Source organism: Monocercomonoides exilis, assembly GCF_001643675.1.
Source record: "Monocercomonoides exilis strain PA203 chromosome Unknown scaffold10-1930038, whole genome shotgun sequence".
Lineage (NCBI taxonomy): Eukaryota > Preaxostyla > Oxymonadida > Polymastigidae > Monocercomonoides > Monocercomonoides exilis.
Genome location: NW_027150555.1, coordinates 1705632 through 1730534, shown reverse-complemented (window position 1 = coordinate 1730534; position 24903 = coordinate 1705632). Strand labels below are relative to the sequence as shown.

At 35.4% G+C, this 24903-nt stretch overlaps 6 protein-coding genes across 6 annotated transcripts; 4 read left to right on the top strand and 2 right to left on the bottom strand.

Moving 5' to 3' along the window:
• Positions 1 to 5032: 5032 nt before the first annotated feature.
• MONOS_3414 (uncharacterized protein) lies at positions 5033 to 5845 on the top strand (the record flags this gene model as incomplete). Its single annotated transcript, XM_067873416.1, has 1 exon — positions 5033 to 5845. The coding sequence occupies one exon, from the start codon at positions 5033 to 5035 to the stop codon at positions 5843 to 5845; it is 813 nt and encodes a 270-aa protein (XP_067732193.1).
• An 813-nt stretch (positions 5846 to 6658) lies between these two features.
• Positions 6659 to 13102, top strand: MONOS_3415 (uncharacterized protein; the record flags this gene model as incomplete). Its single annotated transcript, XM_067873417.1, has 1 exon — positions 6659 to 13102. The coding sequence occupies one exon, from the start codon at positions 6659 to 6661 to the stop codon at positions 13100 to 13102; it is 6444 nt and encodes a 2147-aa protein (XP_067732192.1).
• Positions 13103 to 16655: 3553 nt separating this feature from the next.
• MONOS_3416 (aldehyde dehydrogenase (ALDH)) lies at positions 16656 to 18749 on the bottom strand. The gene has a single exon (XM_067873418.1). The coding sequence runs from the start codon at positions 18634 to 18636 to the stop codon at positions 16906 to 16908; it is 1731 nt and encodes a 576-aa protein (XP_067732191.1). The 5' UTR covers positions 18637 to 18749; the 3' UTR covers positions 16656 to 16905.
• MONOS_3417 (uncharacterized protein) lies at positions 18731 to 20250 on the bottom strand (the record flags this gene model as incomplete). Its single annotated transcript, XM_067873419.1, has 3 exons — positions 18731 to 19558; positions 19619 to 19958; positions 20014 to 20250. The coding sequence occupies 3 exons, from the start codon at positions 20248 to 20250 to the stop codon at positions 18843 to 18845; spliced, it is 1293 nt and encodes a 430-aa protein (XP_067732190.1). The 3' UTR covers positions 18731 to 18842.
• A 103-nt stretch (positions 20251 to 20353) lies between these two features.
• Positions 20354 to 21310, top strand: MONOS_3418 (Arl16; the record flags this gene model as incomplete). The annotated part of the gene is made up of 6 exons (XM_067873420.1): positions 20354 to 20381; positions 20464 to 20508; positions 20572 to 20651; positions 20720 to 20836; positions 20897 to 21012; positions 21067 to 21310. The coding sequence occupies 6 exons, from the start codon at positions 20354 to 20356 to the stop codon at positions 21254 to 21256; spliced, it is 576 nt and encodes a 191-aa protein (XP_067732189.1). The 3' UTR covers positions 21257 to 21310.
• A 58-nt stretch (positions 21311 to 21368) lies between these two features.
• On the top strand, positions 21369 to 24891 carry MONOS_3419 (uncharacterized protein; the record flags this gene model as incomplete). Its single annotated transcript, XM_067873421.1, has 4 exons — positions 21369 to 21501; positions 21604 to 21724; positions 21772 to 22999; positions 23323 to 24891. 4 exons carry the CDS (start codon positions 21369 to 21371, stop codon positions 24685 to 24687), a joined length of 2847 nt encoding a protein of 948 aa, XP_067732188.1. The 3' UTR covers positions 24688 to 24891.
• Positions 24892 to 24903: the final 12 nt, after the last annotated feature.

Below are 24903 nucleotides of genomic sequence, written 5' to 3'. Positions count from 1 at the left end.
TAATGTTTTTAACACAATAACGATCTTTATAGGTCGGAAAAAAAAAAGGAAAAACATTGTCAATTAATATTCACAGGTATCATTGTTTTATTATTAACTCAGAGAAAAAAGGAAAGAATTTTAATGCAGAGAAGAAGACATATTGAAGAAAAATAGTTTGTTTGGCTCTTTTCCTGCGCTGTTGATTGGATGATTCTGTTGTATTGGAAGAAGAAAATTCTGTTCAAAACTCAAATGCTTTCTTCTATGAAAGTGATTGCGAAGAAAAGGAAGAAGGAGAAGGAGAAGGAGAAGGAGAAGGAGAAGATGATGATGAATAAAAAACCAGAAATGATGATTCAAACGTTAGTTGACTGACTTTTCGTGAAGAGATCAAAGAGACATTCTTTGAACAAGATGAAGAAGGAGAAGGAGAAGGAGAATGATGATCAAGATAGAAAATGATTGGTTTCGTGCAATGTGGTTGATGAATGAGAAAAATTAATATGAAAGTCGGTTGATGAATAAAATGCGGAATATTCAATGGAGGTGCGATGGAGATGATTGATGCGCTTAGGGAGATGGCAATGTCTTTGAAGAGACTCGCTTTGCTGGCATGAAGGACACCAGAAACTCTGCTCTCTGCTTCGGATATCCTTCAATCGGAATTTGTTCTGACGATTGCAGTTAGAAAATAATTGACTCGCTTTGAAGATTGAAAATGGCACTGAACTGTCAGATATTCTTGTGTTGTTAGCTGTCTAACCAAACAATAAAATCCAGTTCTGTCCCTCTCCCCAACCCGTAAAAACAATGCTTTGCCTTTCCCATCCCAAAATATGCATCCTTCCCTGTCACATTCACAGCCCATCTTCTGATTCATTCCTTTGAGCCTATTTCCTTTTCATCAAATAATTATGTCTTCAAAACCATTCAATGTCTCTTCTTCAATCTCTCCAACTAGTTTTTGAAAATATTCCTTCTCTCTTTGAAAAGGCTTTATTTCATGAAGATAGGCTATTCTCCCTTTTTAAGTCCATCATTTTATTGGCTCGTTCCTTCCGCTTCATCCAAATTCGTTTTTCAAAACATTTGAGAATTGCTTGTTTAAAGATTGAAATTGAATCCACAAGAGTCAAGCATTCTTCTGTCTGTTAATTGAAATGATATATTCAGCACTCTTCCAGCTATTCTGTCTTTCTTTACAAAAATTGTCCATCCCAATAATTTATCAGATTACTGGACTTTTAGGAAACAAATGGAAACATCTTCACAATTAATAGAACAATGGGAAAAAAAATGCACGCACTTATTTTCACTCAATATTTTTAAATTCACTATCCTTTTTAATGCTTTTCGGAAACTTTTTCAAAAAGTTTCGAATCATGAATGTCGAAATCATTATCTCGCGTGAACACTGAAAATAATTTTGCTTAAATAATAAGAAATACTCATTCATCAACCTTTCATTTTAATGATGAATATTCCTGTTCAAATGAAAAGATTCGATCTACACCTCCATAACAATAAACCTTCAATAAAAAGCATTTCTTATCTCTGTAATCACTCTCAAAAAAGACTAATATAAAATTGTATGGTGTGAAAATTGATGCTTTATCGACCGTGCAATACTTTCATTTTTCATCAATTGCTTCTCTGCTGTTGTATTCATATTTTTGTTTGAACGATAAAAATGTTTTCGTTCTCTGGTTGAAATATCAATTCGAAAAATTACAAGAGTTCATTTACATATATGTTCAATAGTTTGCGATAGAATTTGCAATCAAATCTTTGATTGTTGCATTTATTTCTTTTTTCATTATTTGTTTTTTGAAGAATTGTTTTCACAGTTGGGCAATGACTTAGCTGACGAGCAAAAACAGAGAATAATGGAACTAAACAGACTATTGGGTGAAATGAATAGTTCAGAATTGAAATTCATTTTTACTAAAGAATTATTCGATGCAATGGACAAAATGATTGAAGAAAAAAAGTTAGATTTGGAAAATGCCATCATGTTGTTGAAGCATATGGGTAATTACAAAGAGCTGAAAAAAATAGGAATGAGTTATTTGGCCAAATCTTTGTTGAACGAAAGGTTAGCGAAGATGATTATTGATGAAGAAACGAAAAAGGAAGAAAAGAACGAACAGTTTTTGATAGATCTTTGTGAATGCTATCTGATGCCGTATGATGGCTTTACTTCAATTCAACCTCTAGCCATTTGTATGTCTTGTCTTCTGAAAGTTGCGTTGAACAAAAAGGAAAATGAAGAAGTTCAAAAAGAAGTGGAAATGGCTTTCCTGGCTTTGAGTTGCATTGATGAAGATCATGTTTGAACATTTCTATTTTTATTTTGACATTGTTGATTTTTCTTTCCTCTTTTTTTAAAGAAAATCTTGCAAAAAGCATATTTGAAGGAGATGATAGAAATTATGAAATATCATCAGGAGCATCACAATCTGACTCTACTTGCCTGTCAGTCTGCTTGGCAGTTTTTAATACAAAGATTATTCTTCGATAACGGTTTGGAAGGAATGCTTACAAATGAACTGCACTTTGCGAGAGAAGCAGCAAGAGAATTGATCGAGCTGATTAAATGTGTGGATTGGAAGAGAGAAATAGGAGGAAAAACTGGAAAAGAAGAAGAAGAAGTCTTTATTATTTGGAGATGGCTCCTTTCGTTGGAGCCTTATTTTCTCAGCTTTCATTTGTGGAATGAAGAATTTTCTGGGCTTATCAACAGTATTGTTCAGGTATTTCGAGCAGCGAAGGATAAATTCAGAAATATTAGCAAGTGGTGCATTATTTTATTCAGCTTAGTAGTTATAAATAGAGCTGTGGAAGTTGAAGACTTTCTGAAAAGTGGAGCAGTTGATACCGTTTTAGAGGAGATTCAGCAGCCAACGTTGGATGACGAAATGTTATATGAATGCTTCAAATTTTTTATGAAAGTTTTAAGGAGATTGAAAGAAAAGAATAAAGATGAAAAGGATGAAGTTAAAAGAAAAGAGATAAAAATGGAGGTATTTGAAAAGATGGAAGAAGAAGGATATGAAGATGTTATCGCAAGCTTTTATAAAATGTTTGATCTTCTAAACGGAATTAATTGTCGTTGTTTATCGTTGAATGTTTCTGATTGTCTTGTAAATGTTTGAGAAAATGAGATTTTATTTATTTTGTAACACAAAAACTATTTTTTCTTTTCTTTTAATTTTTTTTCAAATGTGGGAAATGGAAAATTAATGAGCATTTTCAAATGATGTTTTTGCTTTCTTTTTCAATAAAAAAGAAAAATAAATGAATCCATTCTTTTCTTTTTGATTATTTTCCTCAAGAATTTTCATTGAACGAATTTCTGATCTCAATCTTATTAAAATAGATTTGTTTTCTTTTGAGAGTTCAATTGTTCGGTTGTTTCCTCTTGAAGCCTTTCTTTATCTTTGATTTTTCTCTTTCTCATCGCATTCTTAATGAATTCGAGAAGATGAAGAAGAAGAAGATATCGATGATATTGATGCTGGCAAATGCTCATGCGAATTTGAAGCTTATGAAGTCGAAAGCTGCTGCAAATCAATCAGCAGTGGGAGCAAAGAAATTATTGAAGAGGAAGAATAAAAATAAAAAGACGAAAGAAGAGAGAACAGAAGAAGGTAATAATATCCAATTTATCTGTTGATGAATGTGTTTGAATATGCAATAGAAACGTTAGAGAAGCTGATTCTTCCATTCATTCCTCCTGTTTTTTTTTCTTATCAGCAGATCAGTTGCAAGAAGAATGAGTTAGTCGCATTCAAATAGCCAGGCAAGTGCATAATATGCAGAAGATAAGCAGTTTTCTTTGTGGATTATTCTGCACTGCCAATTGGATATTTCTATTGCTTTGGAAGAGAAGACATTAATAATGGAGATGAATAAATAGCTTTATAAACAAATAATTCCTCCTTTTGATCCTATCACATCCTTGGCACATCAGTATTTTTGATAATTCGCATCTGTCAATCATCTTCTTCTGCTTCTCATTTTTCAATGCCCTTCGAAATCTCTTTTCTTCCTCAAATTTCCAAACTTCTTCAGTTTTTCTTTCCACCAAAGTCATCTTCCAAAAGAAATCTTTCAGAATTGGAAGATATCACGCATTTGTTATAAAATTTCGAATGTTCTGTTTCATGAGAACAAAAGATAAAAATCAATTGGAATTTCCATTTTGAAACACAATAAAAATAAGCAATCCCGTTTTGCATGAATAACATTCAAATAAAACAGAATAAATCACAAACTCATTGCAACTTGCATCCCTTATGACAGCCCAGCATCATTCTCCATAAATAATAATCTTGGCTCATTATCCAAAAATGAAACTTTCCTTTGGCTGAAATTGAATTTCTTTCTCCCCGAAATACAAAAAATTCATCAAATTATTGAAAAAAACACAGCAATGAAAGTTTCTATTAACTTCTTCCATACACCCCGATCCTTTAGTCAAGAATGTTCATTTCTGTCAAGGCAAGAATTAATTATCATAACTTTCAAAATATCTCCATAGTCCCTGATGTTTGAAAATAAATAAAATGTGAAAGGTTAATAGTCACAAAACAATAAAATATTGCTGAATTATCATCAAATTTTAGAATTCAAACTTTTTCTTTTCTTTTGTTAAAAAAATGTTTCGAATAACTTCTCCAATCCAGTTGATGTTTCTTGTTTAAATGCAACTTCTTTAAAAACACTTTAAATAAATTTATCTCAAAGCTGAGCTGGGCGTGAGTGTTGTATTCTCAGTGATGGCTAAAATATCAAGGCATCAAAGAAAGCTGGTTTTCCAATTGGAATTATATTTCTGATCAAACTTTTTAATCATACGAAAAATTAGTAGAAACAAAAATAAACTCATTGTTTATCGACAATTTTCAAACAAATAATTATTTGTGAATTCTTCTCCCATAATAAAAATTCAGAAATCAGGAAAAAAAGAAAAGGATATTCCTCGTGTGTGCTGGTTTCTATGCTTTCAAAACTATACTGTTTTGTTTGCATAATATATTATCAATGCATGTGTCATGATGCTTCAAGTGATGAAACATGTCAAATTGAGGAATTGAAAAAGGAAGAAATTGCAGATAATCTTAGGAGAATGTGGTTGAATGTGTTTCAAAAGGGAATATTTGCCAATAAAAACACATTTGAAACGGATGTTAAAAGAAAAGAAGATGAGATGAGAAATCCAGAGAAAACACAAAAAACAAAGATTAGAGATGGAAAAGAGAATGATGAAAAACTGAAATCTGGAGAATCCAGTTCACATGAAGTGGATCGTGAAACAAACATGACCGATGAGCAAAAAATCTGGAAAAGACAAAGATTTGGAGATGAAAGTTGGATTGAAGGAAGCTTCATGATTGCCAATTCTTCAATAAAACTCCATTCTCTGGGATTGATGCCAAATGATGGTCAAAGTGCCTTGAATGCCACGAATGGATGTTTTGTTGAACTGAGCAGATGCGGGATTGAAATGAGGGGAGAAAGGCCTCCATTTTGTTTGAGTGGTGGCCGTGGGCTGTTCACAAACATATCTCTCCGATTCCCTTTGGACTTGCATTCGCAGAAATGCCCATCTCTATTCTCTTCAAAACCATTCAAAGGGGATCATTCAGAAAAAAGCCATGTGTCCATTTGTTCCTCTCATTTCTCATCTTTTTGTGTGTCATCAGCCCCATTTCTGGCATCTCCCCTTGTGCCATTTGCCTCGCTTTCCAAACTGTCCTTTTTCAATATTTCAACAGCAACTTCTGATTATCCATCTCTAACCACTTCATTTTATCAAACAACATTTCTGATGAGTGGGTGTGAGTTTGTGTCAGTGTAGGATGTTTATGATGGCGGGATTGTTCCTTCACTCAACAACCCCTTGGCCTCATTGACAGCCTCAAACACATCTTTCGTTGGGTGTTGCAGGACAAGAAACGTTGAACACATTGGAACAAAGGAGAAGAAGTTGAATCCAGAGAGACAAAACACAACTGATAATGGAAAAAACACTTTTATTTGGTGTGAATGGAACTGTTCAAAGGCTATAGGAAGTGGTGATTCATGGACAGATGGAATATCAAGTGGAGGGGCAATTTGCATGTTTAATCAAAATTCTGGAGAACTTTTTGTTTTGAATTGCTCCTTTAACGACTGCATTGCTGACAACTTTGGGGGAGGAATTATGTGTTATGGGATAAAATCAGTGTACATCGAAAATAATATGTTCAATACCTGTATTTCGCAAAATCAGTACGGAGGAGGAATGTGTCATTATAATATCACATCATGTTTCGGAATAAGTGGTTGTGAATTCCAGAACTGCAATGCACGTGAATCAGGAGGAGGGATTTATCTTGTATTTTTTCAAGTTTCCGGATCTTCATGTGTTGAAACAGAAAGTGAAGATGTGGAGAATATATGTGTGTTTGACTGCAGTTTTGCTTCATGTTCTCTTGTTGGTTCTCTTGGTGGAGGAATGTATTGTCATGGTGTTCCTGCCGAGTTCAAAATGAGGAGCATCCAATTCATTTCGTGTTCAGCAGTTTCGCATGGAGGAGGAATTAGATTTTATCTTTTAAAAGAAAGTTTTCCAAATAGCAACATGTATTTTTATTTCTTTTTCTTTCACAACTGCCAATGTTCTGCTGACATGCCATATGGGCATGATGTGTTCTTTTCTGATGAAAAAAATGAATCTTTGTCCTGCTGTCCGTTCTTTGAATCATATACAACGAACACAAATGACAATAGAATATGCTACACATATAATTTCAGTAATTGGGTGCTTCAACCCACTGAAAAGAAGGAGTGGCTTAAGGAAGGGATGAAGGATCGATTTGTGGATGTGAATGGAGATGACTCAAATGAATGGTGCATTACGAATGAGTCAATAGCATGCAAGACAATTGGATTTGCAATCAAAAAGAGTGACCAACGATTGAATTCCACAGTTACAGTTTTTGAGGGGATGCATCAAAGCGAAGAGGAAACAATCAATGTTGGTGAAAAACGAATCAGTGTGATTGGAAAAGGAAGGGAAGAAAGTGTGATTGGAACAAATCTCCTTTCTATCGACTCGACAACGCTGTTCAGCGTGACGAGTGGACAATTGGATGTGGGGCACGTGGGGATCGATCACAACACTGAAAGAAGTCCATCCCCAAATGTTTTTGTTGTTTCTGATGGAAGTGGGTCACTTTCACTGGCGGACACACTGATCTCAGGAACAACAAGAAGAAGTGTAATATCAGCATCTGTGTTTGAAGTGGCACTGAGACAGCTGAAGATGATTGATGTTGAGATCAAAAATATAAAAATATCACGGCCTTTGTTTTCTGAGCCATCATCAGCAGAATCAACAGCAGGAGAAAGTTTTCTGGGAAATTTGACAATTCGAAATGTGAATCGGGCTGGAGGAGATGGGGTGGTGATGACAAAAAGCGTGAAGGGAGGAGAGACATTTGTTGTATGGAACATAACCATAGAAGAGTGCGAGTGTTTGGGAGGAAATGGAGGGGGAATTAAAATTGAGTTAGAAGAGGTGACGAGCAAGATTCTTATTGGAACATCAACATCATGCAATGGAGGAACAACGGCATTCAGTCAATGTAGTTGCAGTGGGTTTGGAGGAGGGATGATGTTGTGTTTGGGGGATGATTCATGCGAGTTTGAGATAACATCAGTGAGCTTTGAGAGTTGTGCTGCAACATTGGGAGGGAAGAATCTGTTTGTGGAAGCACATGATTTGTCAGCTGTTATCAACAGCACTTCTGTTGGATTCGATCCAGAAATTGGAACTAATGATGCAGACTTGAATGAACTTTGTGGAAGAGAAAGAAACAAGCTTGAGCTGATTGTTCCACTTGTTGTGTTTCTTCGGACATTTTCATCACCAGCGTACGTGAGTGAGAGAGAACATGGAAATGAATTCAGGCTGTGCGGATATGAAGATTACCCATGCCGAACTATTAGAGAAGCGAGTGAATATCGATATACGAGTTCAAAGAGAATGATCAGACTGACAAATGCATTTTCATTTGATGAAGAAGTTCAGTTGGATGAACAATCATATGAGATTGATTCGAGCAACAAAGATGTTGGAATAAAAATCGAGGCAACAGGAACAAAAACACAAGAAGCATTGGTAATGAACAATGTTTCATCAACATTCACAGGTGTGCTGTTTGAATTAGGAGGATCGATTGGAGAGCGATCATCATTTATTCACTCAACAAGTGGAACATTTATATTTCATGATTGTGGGATAAAAATGGAAAGAAGGGTGGATGCAGTGAGTTATGCTTTTGTGAGTGCGAGTGGAGGGAAGGTGGAGATAATGCGGATGAGCTGTGGAGGAAGCGTGGAAAAAGTGAGATTTGGAGGATGTGTGATTGTTGTAAATGGAAGTTGCGAATGTCTGATGGATGAGGTGATAATCAATCAAACAGCATCAAATGGAGTGAATGGATTGGTTGAGATTGCCACAAGCAGCTCAGTCACAATTCAGAATTGCTCGATAATGAATTCAATTCTGCAGAGTTGTGGAGCAATACAGGTTGAGAAGTGTTCATCAATCACCTTGAAGAACACATCATTTGAGAACATCACGAGAGGAGCAGGAGATTGTGGATGCCTTTGTTTGAGGTCGAATTGTGACGGAAGCAAAGACACAATGAGAATTAAGAATTGCACATTCAGGATATGCAAAGTGAATGAGAATGGAAAAGGAGGAGGAGGGCTGTCAGTTTCATTGGAGAATCCTTCTGAACTGTATGTGTCATTAACAAGATTTGAAAAGTGCTGTGCACCCTCAACAAGTGGAAGTGAAGGGAAAGGGGGAGGGATGTTTCTCACTCTGAATGATGCAGATATGATGTTTGAATTGTCTGAAACTCTTGTATTTGAGAGAAATGATGCAGAATATGGGAAAAACATGTTCATTTCAGCATCTGATCTGAACCGGAGTGTGACAAATGACTCATTCAAGTTTGATTACTCATCAATGAAGGATGATAATACTTTGTTTGTTGGATGTGATGATTTTCATTCAAACCTTGATTTGTTCATGTTTCTAATTCCATACAGCTCAATTGAGATATTTATCTCATCGAGTGGATTTGATGTGGCGCGTTGTGGAAGTGAGGAAGAACCATGTCACACGATGTGGAAAGGGATGGAAAACATGGAAATTGGAACTGGAATGAAGACAATTCAGATTGAAGGATCAACAATTATTCAAGATTCATTCAATTTATCCAATTATTTGATCAAAAAGAGTGTGAAGATGGGACAAGAGAATGTTAAAGCCAAATTGAATTTTGAAAAGGCAATTGGAAGTCAACTGGAATATTTCATGGAAAATTATGTTCATCTTGAATTAACCAACATCCAGCTCCAATTAGCATCTGGATTTGACAATTCAGCCAAATCGATTATTTCAAACAATGGAGGAGCTTTGGTGATAACTGGATGTTCATTCCATTCAGAATCAGAAGTGAACAATGGATTTGATTGTGTATTTGTGGAAGTGATTGGAGGAACTGTGGAAGTGAATGATTTGTCTATGGAATCATGCAATGTTGGAAACAGTGTTTTTGCAATAAACGATGTTGGAATAACTTGCCATTTTGTGAATGTTCGAGTGGATTCGTTGAATGAAAGTGGAGGATGTTTTCTTCTGATCAAAGGAACTGAATTAACAACAAAGATAAATGAAGGAGGTGAAGAAGGAACAAATATTGAGATTGATAATTCGTCATTTTCAGGAGTGAAGAGAAGTGACAATGGAGCAAGCATTTTGGAATCAAAGAGTGAGAATAAGATTTGTTTGGTTGTGAATTCGAGCAACATCACAGAAGACAAAGCAGAAATGAGTGAAAAAGGAGGGGCAATATTCTTCACATTGGGTGCATCAGGATCAATGAAGATGATTAAGTCCGAAGTCAGTCAATGCAGCTGCACCAATGGGAAAGGAGGAGGGGTGTATCTGGCAACAAAGGAAAGAGGAGAATTGAATTTCACATTTGTTGGAATGAAATTCAGTTCAAACACAGCAAGAGTGGGGAATGACATTTTCATTGAATGTTTCAACATCACATCTCAGATCAATGAAAGTCAATTTCAGTTTGATCTTCGAGAGAATCATTATTCACGAATAAATGCGATATATGGAAGAGATGAGTGTGATTATCCAAATGATACAGATCTGATTGATTTTGTGACGATTCATCAGAGCGACACAATCATTGTGAGCAGTGTGAATGGATCAGATGAGAAGCAATGTGGAACAAACACACTTCCATGTTATTCAATTGATTATGGCCTAATGCATCTGACTTCAGATTTCATGAGCCAAATGATTGTTGTTGAAGAGAGTGCGATTGGCTGTGAGATAAATCTGAAGGAAATGAGTTTGGGCTCGAAGAGCAGAGGCTTGTGTGAAGTTGAAGTGAAATCAAGAATTGAAAAAACAAAGGATTCTGTAATATCAACAACAGGAGAAGTTTCATTGCTGAGAGTCAGCTTTGTGTTTGATTCGAATTTCTATTCTCAACATGAATCACTGATCTCACCAGAAGGAGGAATTCTTGAGATAAAGAATTGCTCATTCAGTTCAAAACAATCTAATGAAGAAGGAAATGCAGAACTTGCAAGCATTCCATTCCACATCATTAATATGAAAAAAGGAGGATTACAACTTGATGGATGCGCAATATCAAATCTGGTGTTTCATAAATCGGCATTATATCTTTCATCTTCTTTTCCATCCGTGATCGATTCATTAACGATTTGCAATTCAACAATTAAAACTTCTCTGTTAGATATAAATGAATGTGGGCAACTGACACTTATAAATTTCAAAACAGAAAATATCACAGTTGAAGAAAATGATGAATCATTGATATCTTGTTCTTCAATGAAAAAGACTATGCAATTGACAAATTGCACAATGAGTGGATTCAGTTCACAGATCGCAAAAGGTAAAATGATGAAATTGGAGGATTGCACAGATGTAAAAATGGACAGCTGCATGTTTGATGGATGTTCAAAGGAAAGAAATGAAAAGAATTCAAATACAGAAGGAGAGATGTGTACATGGGATGCATCTCTTGTGGATGTTGTGAGGAGTTCTGTGATGATGAAAGATACAACAATCTCGAATTCACCTGATGGTGGAATAACAATGAATGGAGGAAATGTGATAATTGAAGCTGGGAATTTCTCAAACAATAATCCATCAATTGAAGGATATCCATCATTGAGAAGAAACATCATCTGTTCAGATTCAGGAGTATTGAACGTGATGAGTTTGAAAGGAGGAGATGGATGGGAAAGAAACACGTCTCTTTGGATGTTGAATGAAGGGTGCAGTTTTGAAGGGATTGTTTCTGAGAGAGATTCATCATTCTTTATTCCTGTTCTGGAGAGTGTGGAAGCAAAAGAAGAGACAGATAGAATGAAGCTAGCATTCAAAGGATTGCTTCTTGTTCCATGCAACTTGTCATTCATGGTTGTGAAGCAGAAAGGAGAAGAAAAGCAGATTGAAAAACATGATTTTGATTCAAATGGATTTTTATCAGAAAGAGAAGTTGAAGGAAGTGTGGCAAAGGATCTCGTCAGCAATTGTGGAGACGATGTTGAGGTGAGCGTGTGTATTTTGTTTGGAAATGCAGAATCTCCTTCATCAGCAAATTCAATCATTCTGAAGAATGCAAGCGAATCTGAACCACAAGGAAATGAAAGGATTGTTGAAGGAGGAAAAGAAGGGAAATCGATATGGCTGTTGGTTGTTATAGTGCTTGTTGTGATATTGTTTATTGTTCTGATTGGATTTATGTTGTTTGTTGTTCGATGGAGAAAGCAAAAGAGAAGAACAAAAGAATTGGAAGAGATTGTGAATGATACAGTGAAGAAGGATCCGAAACTGATTGAGATGGTGACGATGGAGGTGTCTCCTGAGGAGCAGTGGAGGAGAGCAGAGAGAGAGGCTGAGAAGAAAAATGAGGAGAGGATCAAGAAGAGAATAAATGGGAAGGAGATGGTGCATTCCGAGTCAGAAGAGTATTTGCTATCTGAAAGCGGATCAACTGAATACATTTTGGGAAAAGATTCAGATAAGATCCCTGATTGGGTATTGGAGAAGGCTGATGAGAAAGAAGAAGAAGAGGAAACAAGAAAGAGATCGCCATCTCCTTCTATTTCATCCACTTCAACAACTGATTCAGATTCAACATTTGTTCGATCTGAGAGTTTGTGTCCCACAACCTCATCGATGTCGAATCTGGTGGATACGATGGCCTGTTCATCTCCTCATGAAAAGCTGATTGTGGACTTGAGGGATTCGCTGTTCATGCTGCTCCATGGAAGAAATAAGACAAAGGAGATGGCGATAGGCACTCTTCAGGAGAGGGAGCAGACAGCTGCCCAGATCCTGTTCTGGGTTGCTAATGGAGCATTGCACTCATTTGATGAAATGGAAGTTCCTCTTCATTCACTTGCCAATCTGAGTCCGCACATTGTTTTGTTCTCTGAGCATATGGTGATCTGCATTGTGATGCATTCTGACTACCTTTCATCTGATGATAGTTCAGATTCATCTTCCATCTCTTCATCAACTGTTGCAACGTCTGCCAGTGATGATGATGATAGTGACTCTCTCCCTTCTTCTGCCTTTGAGGATGAAGATATGTTCAAAAAAGAATGTCTGAGGTGGAAGGCGCCTGAATTGCTGATGAACAAGAAGATGGGAGCAACGAAGGAGTCTGTTGCCTTTTCGATCGGGATGATGCTGTGGGAGTGCCTGACACTGCAGATACCATTTGGAGAATATGAAGCAGAGATTGCTGGGCAGAAGATTGTGAACGGTGAGAGACAAAATCTTGAAGTGATTAACTCCTCAAAGCTGTTTGGGGTGATTCATCGATGTGTTTCGCACAATCCATCGGATCGGCCAAGCCTTGTGGAGGTCAAAAGAGAGCTGATCAAAATATTTCCACCAGAAGCTGCAATGCTCACAATGTCCGATGCTGTTGATATGAATGAGCCAAGAACTCAGGAAGCCAATGAATCCTCAACAAAAATGAGCTTTTGTTGAAGAATTTTATTTTGAAAAAGGCTGAAGCCCAAAGATAAATTCTTGCCAGATCATCATGGATTATTTGGAAAAAAGGCTTCAAGTGATTTGCTCAATAACTTTGAACGGTCATGTTGTCTCGTGCATATGTTTTGAAAGAAGAAATGTGGGCTGTGAAATTTATTGTGTTTGCAAACGTGAATTATTCATTGTGTAATATTGTGAATATCGAAGGACTGAACATGACTAATGGTATTTATCAGAGTGAACTTTTCTGAACAAAAAACGAATGAAATGCAACGCTTCGTTGAAGCTTGCTTTCAATCATCATCAACTTGTTTGAGAACAAATGATGGGAGACAAGAAGGGAAGGCAAATTTTTGTGAAAAGTTTTTTTTTTTCATTCTCTTTCCTTGATAGAGTTTTTTTCTCTCTTCTCCTTTGAGAATTAATAAATAATTGCGTCAATTTTATCGAAATACTTCAAGTTTTGGTTTTCCTATTTTTTATTTCCTACAGTATAACAGAATAGGGTCAATTTTTTATTTGTATTTTTAATTGAAACAAAAAATTGCTATTTTCGAAACTCACATTTCGATAAATAATGATTGCAGTCAAAATCGGATGTTATCACATTAAGTTTTGCACATTTTTGTGAGAATGGAAGATAATGATAACACACGAAGCAACTTTTCACAAAAGAAAATAGAAAAAATATTTATGAAAAGTCAAATATTGTTTTATCTTTATTGTCGGTAATTCTTCACGAAGACTCGTCTCCCGAAAGAAAAAACAATTAATATCATCATAAGTCATCATATAGACTTTTTCAAATATCGATTTGAAAAATCAAAAAATCGATTTTTTAATGAAAAAACAACTCATCGTTTTTTGAAAATGTGATTTCACATGTTTTGCCTTATGATTGTATAAGACGTGAAATGAATAAAAAACAGACACAAACACGTGTGCACAGGAATATTTAAATAAGACAGAAGTTGATTGTATTCAATGTGATAAAATCCGGTTTTGACTGCACGAACAGATTTTTGATGCCTTAACAAAGGGAAAAAGAATAAAAGATGCTCAATACAATTCCAGCCTCAACAAGAATCGAGAAAAGCCTATTCTTCTTCAAGTCATTCATCCAGGAATATATCAACTTCGTAAATCAAAAAGATTGAAGTCAAATCAATTAGTAAAGCAGAAAGAAAAAGAATAGGAAAGAAAAATCCCTTCATCACAACATCTTTCCCAAAAAGCAAAAAAAAAAAAAAAAAAAAACAAGCTTCGCTCTTTCTTTTTTTTTGGGTAGCGGAAAACGGAAAGCTGAGATTCAACTCCTTGCACATTAACTCCAATCACAGTCTCTAAATACAATAGAACATCACTATATTGGAATCGATGCCCCCATGCCATTCAGCTGAAAAGGAAGATGAAAAAAGTTTCCGATGAAATCTATAATTAATTTATTTGAGAGAGAATAAAAGCAAACTTTCTTTCATCAGTCAGACAAATTGCAAAAGAATTATTTGATACTGAATTGCAAATAAGAAAAATCATCAATTCACGAAATATAATCAGATAACAATTTTTATCAATTCAAATTTTTATGGTTTTCTTTTAAAAGAAAAACAATTAGGACTTCTGTGTCCTATCCAGACGAAGGCAAAAAACCAAGAATCGACTATATTTGTCAGGAATTTTGATTTGCAAAGGATGGATCGACAATAATTTTCATTGATAAAGCTTCTTTGAATATTGAGTTCATAAGAAAAAATAACCGTACCAAAAAGGCTATCAAACTATCATTTGTTGTTTGAAGAAACCTTTTCAACAGTATTCAAATATATCATGGGAAACTGAACATCGAATGAGCTTTGTATTCACCAGCTCAATGTTCAAAATTGATGATGTTACAGCGACAAATTGAGTGATGGCAGAAGGAAGGTTGAATAAAGATTCATTGGTTTTCGTTTTTGAATACGCTTCTATTCACAATATTCAAATATGTGAAATCTTTAGAGAGGAAAGCACACTTCTTTGGGCAAGTGGAGAAGATCCTGGTTCCAAATAATCATGTCCCAAATTTTCAAAAAAAAATTTTTTTTCAAAATATTTTCCAATTAAGCAACTCAGATGGCTCAACATCATCAAGTTACGATTTTAACAAAACTAAGCATTCCACAATTTCTGAAATTGTTCACTAGCGAAAAAGCAACATTGGAATGGTTGTTTTCATGAGTGAATATGTACTCTTTTAAAAATGACTTAGATAATGGCTCCAAGGTTGATGAATAGAACGTTGATGAAAGACCCAGTCGATATTACTGTTCATTTTGAAAGAAACGACGATCAATCCGAAAAAACTCAGTTTTAAAAGATTCCAAGTGAAAATAAATCATATCATGTTGATTCTACTAAGTTATTGGTACCATTTGGAGGTTCATCAAACGTCTTTGATGTATGGAATCGATAGGAACACTGTTGCATTTAATTATTCAGCAATTTGAAGAACATTGTCCACTATCTTTCTCCAAAATCAGCAACAATCTGGAGGAATTGGATAGGCTGTTGAAATTGACGAATCATTTTGGCGCAGAAGTAAATATAATCGAGGTTTCATGATGATTTACAAAAATTAATTGTTAATTTTTTTTTCTAAATAATAGGGAAACAAAAAAAGTCGATTTGGCTGTTTTGCACAATCGAAAGAAAAAAGACCGATGGAAAACACAGAACGGTTGCTCATTTTGTTAAAAATAAAACAAATAATATTCTCATTCCACTCATTCGCTCTATTAAAAAAATGGAACAACAATTGTTTCTGATGACTGGAGCGCATACAAAACACTGAACCAATTTGGATTCATTTATTTGGTTGTTTATCATTCTGAAAAATACAAAAACGAAGATGGTGAAACAACAAATTTGATAGAAGGAGCGTGGTCACACCTTTACCGTTCAATGCCTAAAACCGGAGCGCGACACAAAGATTCAGAGGAATATATTTGGTCTTCAATATATTTGAGACATTATGAAATATCTTTCGATCAACTTATGAGAAACTTTGTTAAATATAGAGAATCAGAATACATTGAATAATTCGAAAAACACACAAACCCGGAAGAATCTGAAGATTAGACAGTATCAATGGATTCAGACACAGATGAATGAACAAAAACAATGCAATCTGATTCTCCAAGTGTTAGTGATGGTGAAAATTCAACCGAATGGACGGAATCAATTGAATAATCTTCCTTTTATTTCTTTTAGAACATTTCGAATACACATTTGTGAAAAAAGAACAAAAACAAACAAAACCATTACTTTTCAATTTTTCTTTATGTGAAATGATCAAATTTGTGCCAGGATCTACTCCACTTTCCACTTTTCAAAAATAATATTTACTATTTTCATTATTCATGTTGTTGAAAAAAATATTTTTCTTTTTCTGGTAATACTAAGCCGAATTAGAAAAGCCAAAAAAAAAAAAAAAAAAAAAAATTAATTACTGACACGAATAATGCACTTTTTGTTACTGTTGCTAATACATTTCAAATCTGAGCTCTCGTTTCAATCTTCAACTATTCAGTTAAAACTCTGATTCTTTCATCAGAATGAAAAACAATCCTCGACTCATATAACAGCAGTTCTTATTATTATACTCGAAGAATATTAAAATTTATAAATAGTTCATCGCAAGTTTTCTCAAAAAGAAAAAAATAAATTATCCAAAGAGAAAATTCAAATGAAACAAAATTGATTAACAACGTTTAGAAAGCATTCTTCATTTTGAAAGTTCATGCAACATTTATGGAATTTTACGCATGTGCCCTATTTGCAAGCTCTCTCAAACGAGGAAGTGTCAAATGATCATATGGAGGGAATCTCTCAGGTGGATCAGGCACAGTTGATCTATCGAGGACCGTTTTTGTATGTGAGAAGCAATCAAATGAGTACTTATGATGATAAACACCAATACCGCTAGCGCCTACGCCTCCAAAAGGAAGTACCTTTGCTGATGCTTGAACAACACAATCGTTAAACGTTATGCTTCCAGAAGAAGTCGATTGAGCAACAAAATTTTTCACATCCTCATCTTCAGTAAATACATATATTGCAAGTGGGTGATCCCTCGTCTTTATGAACGCTACAGCATCTTCGAGAAATGTATCAGCAGGAAGAGGAACGATTGGCAGAATTGGTCCGAAAATCTCTTCCTTCATGAAGCGTGATGAAGAAGTTGTGGATACAGAAATTACTGTGGGTGAGATGTACAGATCGTCTTTGTCAACCTTTCCTCCCAAAAGAATGCGATGACCACCAAACGGAGAAGGAAGTAGCGATGAAGGCAAGTTCAGACGAAGAGCAGGACAAGCACAAGTGGAAGAAGCGGATGAATGTGCTGAAGAAGAAGAAGAAGAAGAAGAAGACACAACTGGGGAAGGCAAATGTTCTTGCGATGAATGGCAAGATACATCATCTTCTTTTTCATTTGTATCTTCATCTTCATGCAAATATTTTGCAAGCCTGGACCATTGCCTTTCTCCAATAATTCTTCCAGTATCTTCGCTTTTCTGAAGATCGTCTCCATAGAATTCAGCAATTGTCTTCTTGACTCGTTCAACAAATTCCTCCATCATATTGTCTGGAACAAAGACATAGTCAGGAGCAAGACATGTTTGCCCAGCATTCATGAACTTCCCAACCACAATTCGTTTGACTGCAAGGTCAAGATCAGCTTTTCGATCAACAATTGCTGGAGATTTTCCTCCGAGCTCCAGGATTGCTGGCCTCAAATGCTCTGCTGCATGAATAAACATCTGCCTACCAACATTTCCGCTACCGGTGAAAAATAAAAGATCCCATTGAAGCTCAAGAAGCGCATTACTTATATCTCTCCCTCCTTCAATAACTTTAAAGCATCTTGTATCTAAATATTCTTCAACCAATGTTGCCAACAGATGAGTCGTATTGTGAACTTCACTACTAGGCTTCATACATGCACAACATCCAGCTGCAATAGCTCCAACAAGAGGCTCAAGAGTTAACATCAAAGGATAATTCCATGGAGAAATAATTAATGTGACACCCAATGGTTCAGGCTGAAGAAATCCTTTTGCATAATGTCCATCTTGATCTACAGGAATTGTAACTTGCTTTGTCGCCATCCATTTTTCAAGGCTATTTTTAGCTTCTTGAACTTCACAAATGATTGAATTGAGCTCAAAATTGTATGTGTATACAACGCTTTTTCCAAGATCTGCTTTCAATGCTGAAACAAATTCAGCATCGTGGTCTTTTATCATACGCTGCAATGCATCAAGTTGAGCCATTCTCCACTCATAAGATAAAGTGATTCCACTTTTGAATGAATTAATCATTCTTTTATGAATCTCTGGAACATCATCCAATTTAATGTAAAAACGAGATGCAGCCTCTTTGTGAAGAGCTCTTTGCTGCAGACGAGTTAATCCTCCCAATGGCTCATTAATATTGAGCGTTGTTTTTCCAAACGCAGAGCAAGAGCCGATTTGAGTTTCTGTTTCCATTTAAATATCGACAAATGCACATCAGGAAAATAAAAAGGTTAAATATTAACTAGCGCAGGACTTTTTGTGCTCATTAGTATCATGAAAAAATTTTTGACAAAAAGTTACTATTTGTATTACTTAATTATGGGCTTAAAAAAATCAATAAAAAATTAAAAAAATGAAATAAATGTTAAAAATCAATTACTAGAAATTTCCCCAACAGATCATATCGAATTTCCAGATTTGCTTTCTGATTCAAATTTATGTTCATTTTCTTCAGGTATTTCGCATTCTGGTTCAACATCATCAACGTCTACATTACAAACAATTGAATTACTTGTTGAACTTTCATTTTTTTCATTTTTCTTTTTGTTTTCCTCATTTTCACTTGAAACTTCGAATTTTTCTTTTTGTGCATTGTCTGAAATAACATCTTGTTTGTGAACATCAGTCTTTACATCATCTCCACTTTCCGAGGGATTCCCCCATTCATCTGTTTCCTTTTTCTCTTTTTCAATAATCGAAGAATTTTTAGTTTCATCATTTCTTTCAGAATTTGTAATTGATGATTTTGCTTCTTTTCCTTCGTCGTTTGACTTTTTCCCTTTTCCTTCTTTTTCTTTTGGTAGGCCCCAATCTTCTTCTTCTTCATCACTTAAATCAGAGTACTCAATCAAAAACTTTCCTGTTTTCTTAGCTGCCTCAGTAACCCCCGCCCATAGCGCTGTCAAACCCTTCTTTGTTGTCTCCACGGATGCAGCAACTGTCGGATTTTCCATCGCTTTTTTGGTGATTTCTTCTGATTTTTTCTTCATTTCGGTTGCTGACTGATTCAATTTTGTTTTTATTTCTTGCGTTTTCTCTGATATTTTTACGTCTTCAATCGATTTCTTCACCTGAGAGAAAAATTGATTCGTCTGATCACTGATGTGATATTGCTCTTGAAGGGGAAAATGCCAAAGACACATGCATCAAATATAATTTAAAATGAAGTGCAAACCATCCAAATTTTTAACTGCATTCGTCGTTTTTTTGGTAAAGTCAATCGTCGATTTCCACAAAGCTGAAAAGAAACCAGAAGGTTTCTCAGGTTCAAGTATTCGATTAATATCTCTTTCAGAAGAATCAGCACTTTGACTGTTTGCTGGGAGTTCCATTTTTGGTGCTTCTTGTTCAATCTTTTTTGCATTTTTATTTAATTCGGGATCCATTGCTTTAGATTCATCTTTATCCGTTTTCATTTCTGTGCCAGAAGATGACGAAGATTCTCCAAAATTGTCATCAGCTTTTTGTATGGAAATTTCCTTTTCCGAAAGGACATCACCAAATTCTTCTTTTGGCTGACAAAAATGATCAAAAAATTCAAACACGAGCGTAAAAAACAATAGTTCAAACCAGTTCATCTGAAACAGAAATAGTCGAATGATTTAAATCCACTCCTTGAAGTAACTGCGCAAGTTGAAGAGAAGATTCGCTTTTGAAGTCCAATTGTATTATTCTTGTTTTTGTCTCGTTTTTTTCAAGAATAAGAAGATGTGCTGATGTTATTGGTCCACAATACCCAAAAAACTGAATAACTTGTTCAGGAGTTGTTTCATCTGTTAAATTCCAGATGTATATGGGATAAGACATAAATAAACAACAATGAAACTTTTTATTATTATGGATGCTGCTGAACCATAGAATATTTCTGCACAAAAAAAGATAAATATTTTTAAGTATTGATTGCCATAAAATGGATGTGAATGAAATTCTCGTTATAGGTTTTTTTAATACAATACATTGGAAACAAATAAACTTGAACTAATTCTTTTTTTTTTTCCAAAATATTTTTTTTCCATAAAGGCATTAATTCTTGCGGAAAATCAACTCTTATCGATACAATTGAACGTATTTATTTAGTTCTTTCTCCTTATATTTCTATACCTCTTTTATTTAAAATATTTATTGCAGAATTGACAAAAACTGAAAAAAAAACTGAGCCAATTGTATCTGATGTTCCTTTCAGATTTACTTTTCCAAGGAATCCAACAGTATTATTATTCATGTTATTTATTGCGATATTTATGAGTACATTTTTGTTTTGAACTTATTTGCCTAGCATGGCATAGAAATAAAAAAAATACCAATTGAAAAACAAATATATCATTTTCGTGAAATTGGGGGAGCACTGAGGACTATGTGGTGCAACTTTATAAAAAGATCGAAAAAAATTATTGTATTAACTGATATTATTTACCTTCATCATTGACACGTATTGTTTTGAACACAAACTTAGTATTTAATTGATGCATCTGATCATACAACCGTAGCTGCTGCTTCTGTTGAGCTTAGAGAAGTGTTAGGGCATCCGGATTCCAAAGGAATTCCATTTTTAATTGTACTGAACAAAATGTTTGCATTTATTTTAAAGTTATTTATTTTGAACTTTATTATACATAACATTAGAGACATAGCATGCGGGGTATTACTTGAGGAAGTGCAAATTGTTTTGAGATTAGATACGCTTGAAGAAGAAGCAAGATCTCGTATCTACTTTTGTGAAATTGTTGCGACTAGCGGAGAAAATGTTGATAAAATTATTGATTGGGTAATTGAAGGAACTGATCCAAAGAAAACCACGAAAAAAAAGAGTTGAACAATTTGATGTTTTATATAAAATTATTTTATAAAGCTTTTGACAATATTATAAAAAAATCTTATTTTGAAACAGTTTTTTAACCAAACCATATTTTTAATATCCAAACAAAATGTCACACAAATCTTATTTTGTACCAGATGGAAGGTCTCCAATTGGTAGGAAAATTATTGCCGCCAACATGCTTCAACATATGGATAAAATACAGACCTCAAAATCAAAAGTTGATTCTCATCTTGTTCCTGGTTTGAAAGAATGCTTATTCAAAAAGCTAAACATTTGAACAATTTTTTCCCATCATTATCGAAAAAATATTTCACTAACACATGATCCTAATATCTATACAGTTAAGGTACCCCCAAAGAAAAAGCCGGTTATAGATGAATGGACAGAAGTGAAAGAAGCTGCTCGCCGTTCAAATTTAGTAAAGCCTTCAGTTGATATATCGCAGCCAAAGACTTTTCATATGTTTGCTATTATAATTACAATCATTTTTTAAGAATATTTTTTTGCAGGAAGGAACAAATCAGCAGATTTACACAGAAAAACAGAAAAGAGCAATATGAAATGACAGAACATCAACGACGAGTGCAACACATGCAACGAAGAATAATTGACTCATATTCCGTTACTGAGAGAAAAAAGAATCCATTTGATTATACAGTATATCCAAGTTTGATGAAAAGATGTGAAGACGAAAGAGCAACTGAAGATCCAAGTTTAGTGTTGAGCAGGCTTCATAGCCGCACTCCAGATCAACATAATCAAACGCAAAGAAGCAATGGCTCGCAACAAAGCAGTCAAAGCCGATCGGCTGGACATCAAAAGGGCTTATACAGGTCGATGAATCCTTTCCATATGTCTGGAAGAAGAACAGCATCTCCAACGATGGGAGCACGAAAAGAAGCAGGAGAAAAAGCGAATTACCAAGCGCCACGCAGGTCCAGTTCTCGGAGGATGAAAGAGGAGAGAAACGACGACTGGGGCGAAGAGGAAGGAAGATATGAGGACAGAGGTTATCCCCATGGAGACGAAAGGGGTAGCTATGTGAATGATGAAGAAGAGATGGAACGAGAACGAGAAAGCGAAAGAGGAAGAGAACAAGAAAGTGAAAGAGGAAGTGCATATCAAGAAAGCGAGCACAATGCTGACGGTGGTGAGAGTTCTGAAAGGTACAAAGAGCCGATAAAGGCGAGGGAGTATAATGAAAGCTCAGACGATGAAGAGTATGGGAACGACAGGCTGGCGAAGAAGAAAGAGGAGGAGCTTAACAACAAAGCGAAAGCACAGCAACAGGAAAAAGATGAAACGGATTCGTTGTCGTCTTCTTTGTCATCATCATCGTCATCATCATCTTCTTCTTCTTCGTCGTCGTCTTCTTCTTCTTTTTCTTTCTTTTCAATTTTTTCTTTCTTTTCGTCTTCTTCTTCTTCCTCTTCATCATCTTCTTCTTCTCTTTCGTCAGATGCTTCTGAACACACTCGGCAGAAGCATGAAAAGAGGAAAGAGAAGGCAAAGCAAAAGAAAGAAGAGAAGAAGAAGAAACGGGAAGAGAAAAGGCAAAAAATGAAAGAAGCAGAAGAAGCAAAGCAGAAAGCCAAAGAAGAAGAAGAGGAAAAAAAGAGGAACGAAGAAAGAAGAAGAGAGAGGAAGAGCAAAAGAGAGAAAGAAATAGAAAAATCGAAGTTCAAAGAAAAAGCGCTTGATGGGCTGCTTCAGCTGAATCGCAGCGGAGCTTCAGATGTTTGTGATGCTGATGCTTTTCGACTGTTTTTTATATTATTAAAATTTTATTTTTTATTAAATTATTGTTATTATTATTAATGTTATTATTAATGCTATTGTTTTCTCTTATGGATTTATTTGTATTGATTCATTTTTTTTTTTTTTTTTTTTTTTTTTTTTTTTTTTTTTTTTTTTTTTTTTTTTTTTTTGATCTAATCATATTTTGAAACAACAAATTAATTTTTCTATTTTTCTATTTATTTATTTATTTTATATTATTTAATTTTATATTATTCCATTCACACTCACACATATACCATATGCCATATTAACATATTCAGCCTGCGCTTTTGGATTATCTTCAGAAATGTGCCAACGACGAGACATTCATTTCACAAGACTCTTCTTCTTCTTCCTCTTCCTCTTCTTCTAACACCTCACAAACTCCTTCATCTTCCTCTTCTTCCTCTTCTCATTCTGTCCCACTCACATTAGAAGACAGAAAGTATGTGGTGAGTTGCTTGATGACAGAGCTTGGGTTTGAAGCAGAAGCAGACAAAATGAAAAAAGAAGCCGAAGAATTGCAGGAAGAAAGAGAAGAGAAGGAAAGGAAGGAGAAAGAGGAGAGGGAGAAGAGAGAAGAAGAAGAGGAAAAGAAGAGGAAGGAAGAAGAGGAAGAGAAGAGGAAAGAGAAGAAGCAGCAAATAAAAGAGGAGCAGAAGGCAAAAAAGAAGGCAAAGAAAGAGAAAGAGAAGGAAAAGAGAGAGAAAAGGAAGAAAGCGAGGAAGGAGAAGAAAGAGAAGAAAGAGAAGAAAAAGAAAGAAAAAGAAGAGAAAGAAAAAGAAGGCTCTGAAACAGGCTCAGACAAAGAAAGCGATGAATCCGGAAAACACAAATCGAAATCGAAGTCAAAGAAGAAAGAGAAAGACAGCGATGACGGCAGCAATAAGGACGGATCTAATAGCGAGTCTGAAAGTGAACACAGTGGCAGCGAAAAGGAAAGAGGAAAAGAAAGAGAGAAAGAAAAAGAAAGTGAAAGTGGAAGCGAAAAAGAAGAGGAGAATGAGAAGCCGCTGCTTGTGTTTGAGGAGGACGAGTGGGAAGGCGCACACCCCGAAAGCACGGCAGAGGCGATGCTGTCGACAGACCCGGAGAAATACGCAGAGATTGTTGTAGAGAAGAAGGAGGATGATGATGAAGAGAAGAAAAGCAGAGCGAGTAAATCGAGTAAATCGAGCAAAGAAAGCGAAAGTGAGAAAGAAGAAGAAGAAGAAGAAGAAGAAAAGAAGAGCAGGCATTCATCCAGACGGGGAAGTGAAGGAGCACAGAATGGAGATGACTATTATGATGAAGGATACGACGAGGGATATGAGGCAGGAGAAAGTGCAGAGCAATCGCTGGAGGAGCTGGCAGTTGAGGAAAGGGGGATGGAGAATGGAGAAGGAGAAGAAGAGAATTTTGGAGAAAGCGCGGGAATGGCTGGGGAAACGATTGCAGAGGAGCAAGGAGAGAATTATGAGGAAGTGTTTGAGGAAGCGGAAGAAGGCGGCGAAGGCAACGAGTTTGGATACGAGCAAGAAGGAGAAGAGCAGGAGTATCAGGCTGAAGGAATAGAAGAAGAAGGAGAGACTGCAGAAGGCTTTGGAAATGAATCTTATGAAGAGAACAATAGCAATGAAAATGAGGTAAACTATGATGATTATTAAAACGATAATGCAAAAGGCAACAGGGAGTTTGAAAATTATTTGGAAGGAACAAACACAGAGGAGGATCTGTATTAGTTGAAACTGCTTGACTTTAAACACCACTTATTTTCACTTCAAAATATTTCTTTTTCTGAATTATTATTGTTTTTATATTTCATTTCATCTAAATATATTCCAAATGTTTTTGAAATACTGCGCAATGAATCGCAATTTCTT

Bases quoted from the DNA above. Each gene is read 5' to 3' on its own strand.
- MONOS_3416 (XM_067873418.1), bottom strand. From the start codon at position 18,636: ATGGAAACAGAAACTCAAATCGGCTCTTGCTCTGCGTTTGGAAAAACA.